At 47.8% G+C, this 1,147-nt stretch overlaps 1 protein-coding gene across 1 annotated transcript in view; it reads left to right on the top strand.

Moving 5' to 3' along the window:
- Positions 1-451: 451 nt before the first annotated feature.
- EURHEDRAFT_404417 (putative YT521-B-like splicing factor) overlaps positions 452-1,147 on the top strand; it is a gene marked incomplete at both ends in the record, with an annotated part of 2,139 nt that continues 1,443 nt past the window's right edge. The window contains one exon of the mRNA XM_040780309.1: positions 452-1,082. Within this exon, the coding sequence (XP_040636989.1) occupies positions 452-1,082 (631 nt within the window). The remainder of the gene's footprint in view (positions 1,083-1,147) is intronic.

A 1,147-nucleotide genomic window follows, 5' to 3' on the forward strand; every position in this document is an offset into this window, starting at 1 on the left:
TTTTTTTTTTTTTTTTTTTTTTTTTTTTTTTTTTTTTTCGTGTGTGGTTGTTGTTGATTGTTGTCAGGAGCGCCCTCTAATTTGACCGGTCAGAGAGCGTTTTCTGTGCGCATTTTTCATGCGTATCTTGTGTGTTCCTAACCCTCATCTTTCTTACCATGACAGACTCTGGCGACAATAATAATCCTTCCAGCCAGCCTTCTGATGGAACTTCATCTTCAACAAAGCCTTCTTCCCAGGAGTCGTTGAAATGCGGTAAGACACCCTTCGTGTTCGTCGGTTCGGGCGAAAGATCTGGCCCAAATTCCCACGAAAGGAAAAAACAAAACAGAAAAAGAGCAAGCTCATATCTCCATTGTACTGCACTGACCAAATTGTTCGCTCGAATATAGACACGACCACTTGCCACGGACCTGCACGACCGGATAATGTTGCCCATCGTCCTTCACAAATGAATGCGTACATGGCCGCAAATAATGGACCATCCCTATCGGCTCACCCGTCATCTGCGTTAAATATGGACGGTATGAGCTCTACATTGCCTGGCTATCAATCGAATGTTGTTCAATTCGATCAGTACCATCATATGCAGCCTCAATTCGCTATGCAGTCCCCGGGGGTGTATTATCAGATGCACCCCGCCCCATCTTTTCGGGGTGGCGATCAGGCAACGGATGGAAGAACCCCGGCATATTCGATGACTTACCCCGTGGTATATCCACACTATTATCCACAACCGCATCAGCAACCGTCGTACCTGGGCATTCCCACATATGTGCACTCTCTTCCACAACACCCTGGCGTCAATGCGCCCATGTTTGGTCAGACACCTGGGTACGGCTCGGGCTATTACCCGTCACCGTACCCAATGATGTTAGGGCACGGGCCAGAACCACCTCCACGATTTGGCCCTCAGCATTGGAGGCCCCGTAGAACGGTATCGTCCGGGCCAGGACCCATCTTGCACACCGGACGCCCTCGGAGGCCTGTTCCCAAGCGTGCTGCTTTATCTGATTATCCAAACACCATTGTTGATGGGTCGAACTCGGCCAAGTCCACAAGGTCTAATTCTCGCGCATCTGGTAAGTATACCACCATTCACGCACGGATTTTTTTTTTTTTTTTTTTTTTTTTTTTTTTTTTTTTT

This window comes from Aspergillus ruber (genome assembly GCF_000600275.1).
Source record: "Aspergillus ruber CBS 135680 unplaced genomic scaffold scaffold00022, whole genome shotgun sequence".
NCBI classification, from domain to species: Eukaryota; Fungi; Ascomycota; class Eurotiomycetes; order Eurotiales; family Aspergillaceae; genus Aspergillus; species Aspergillus ruber.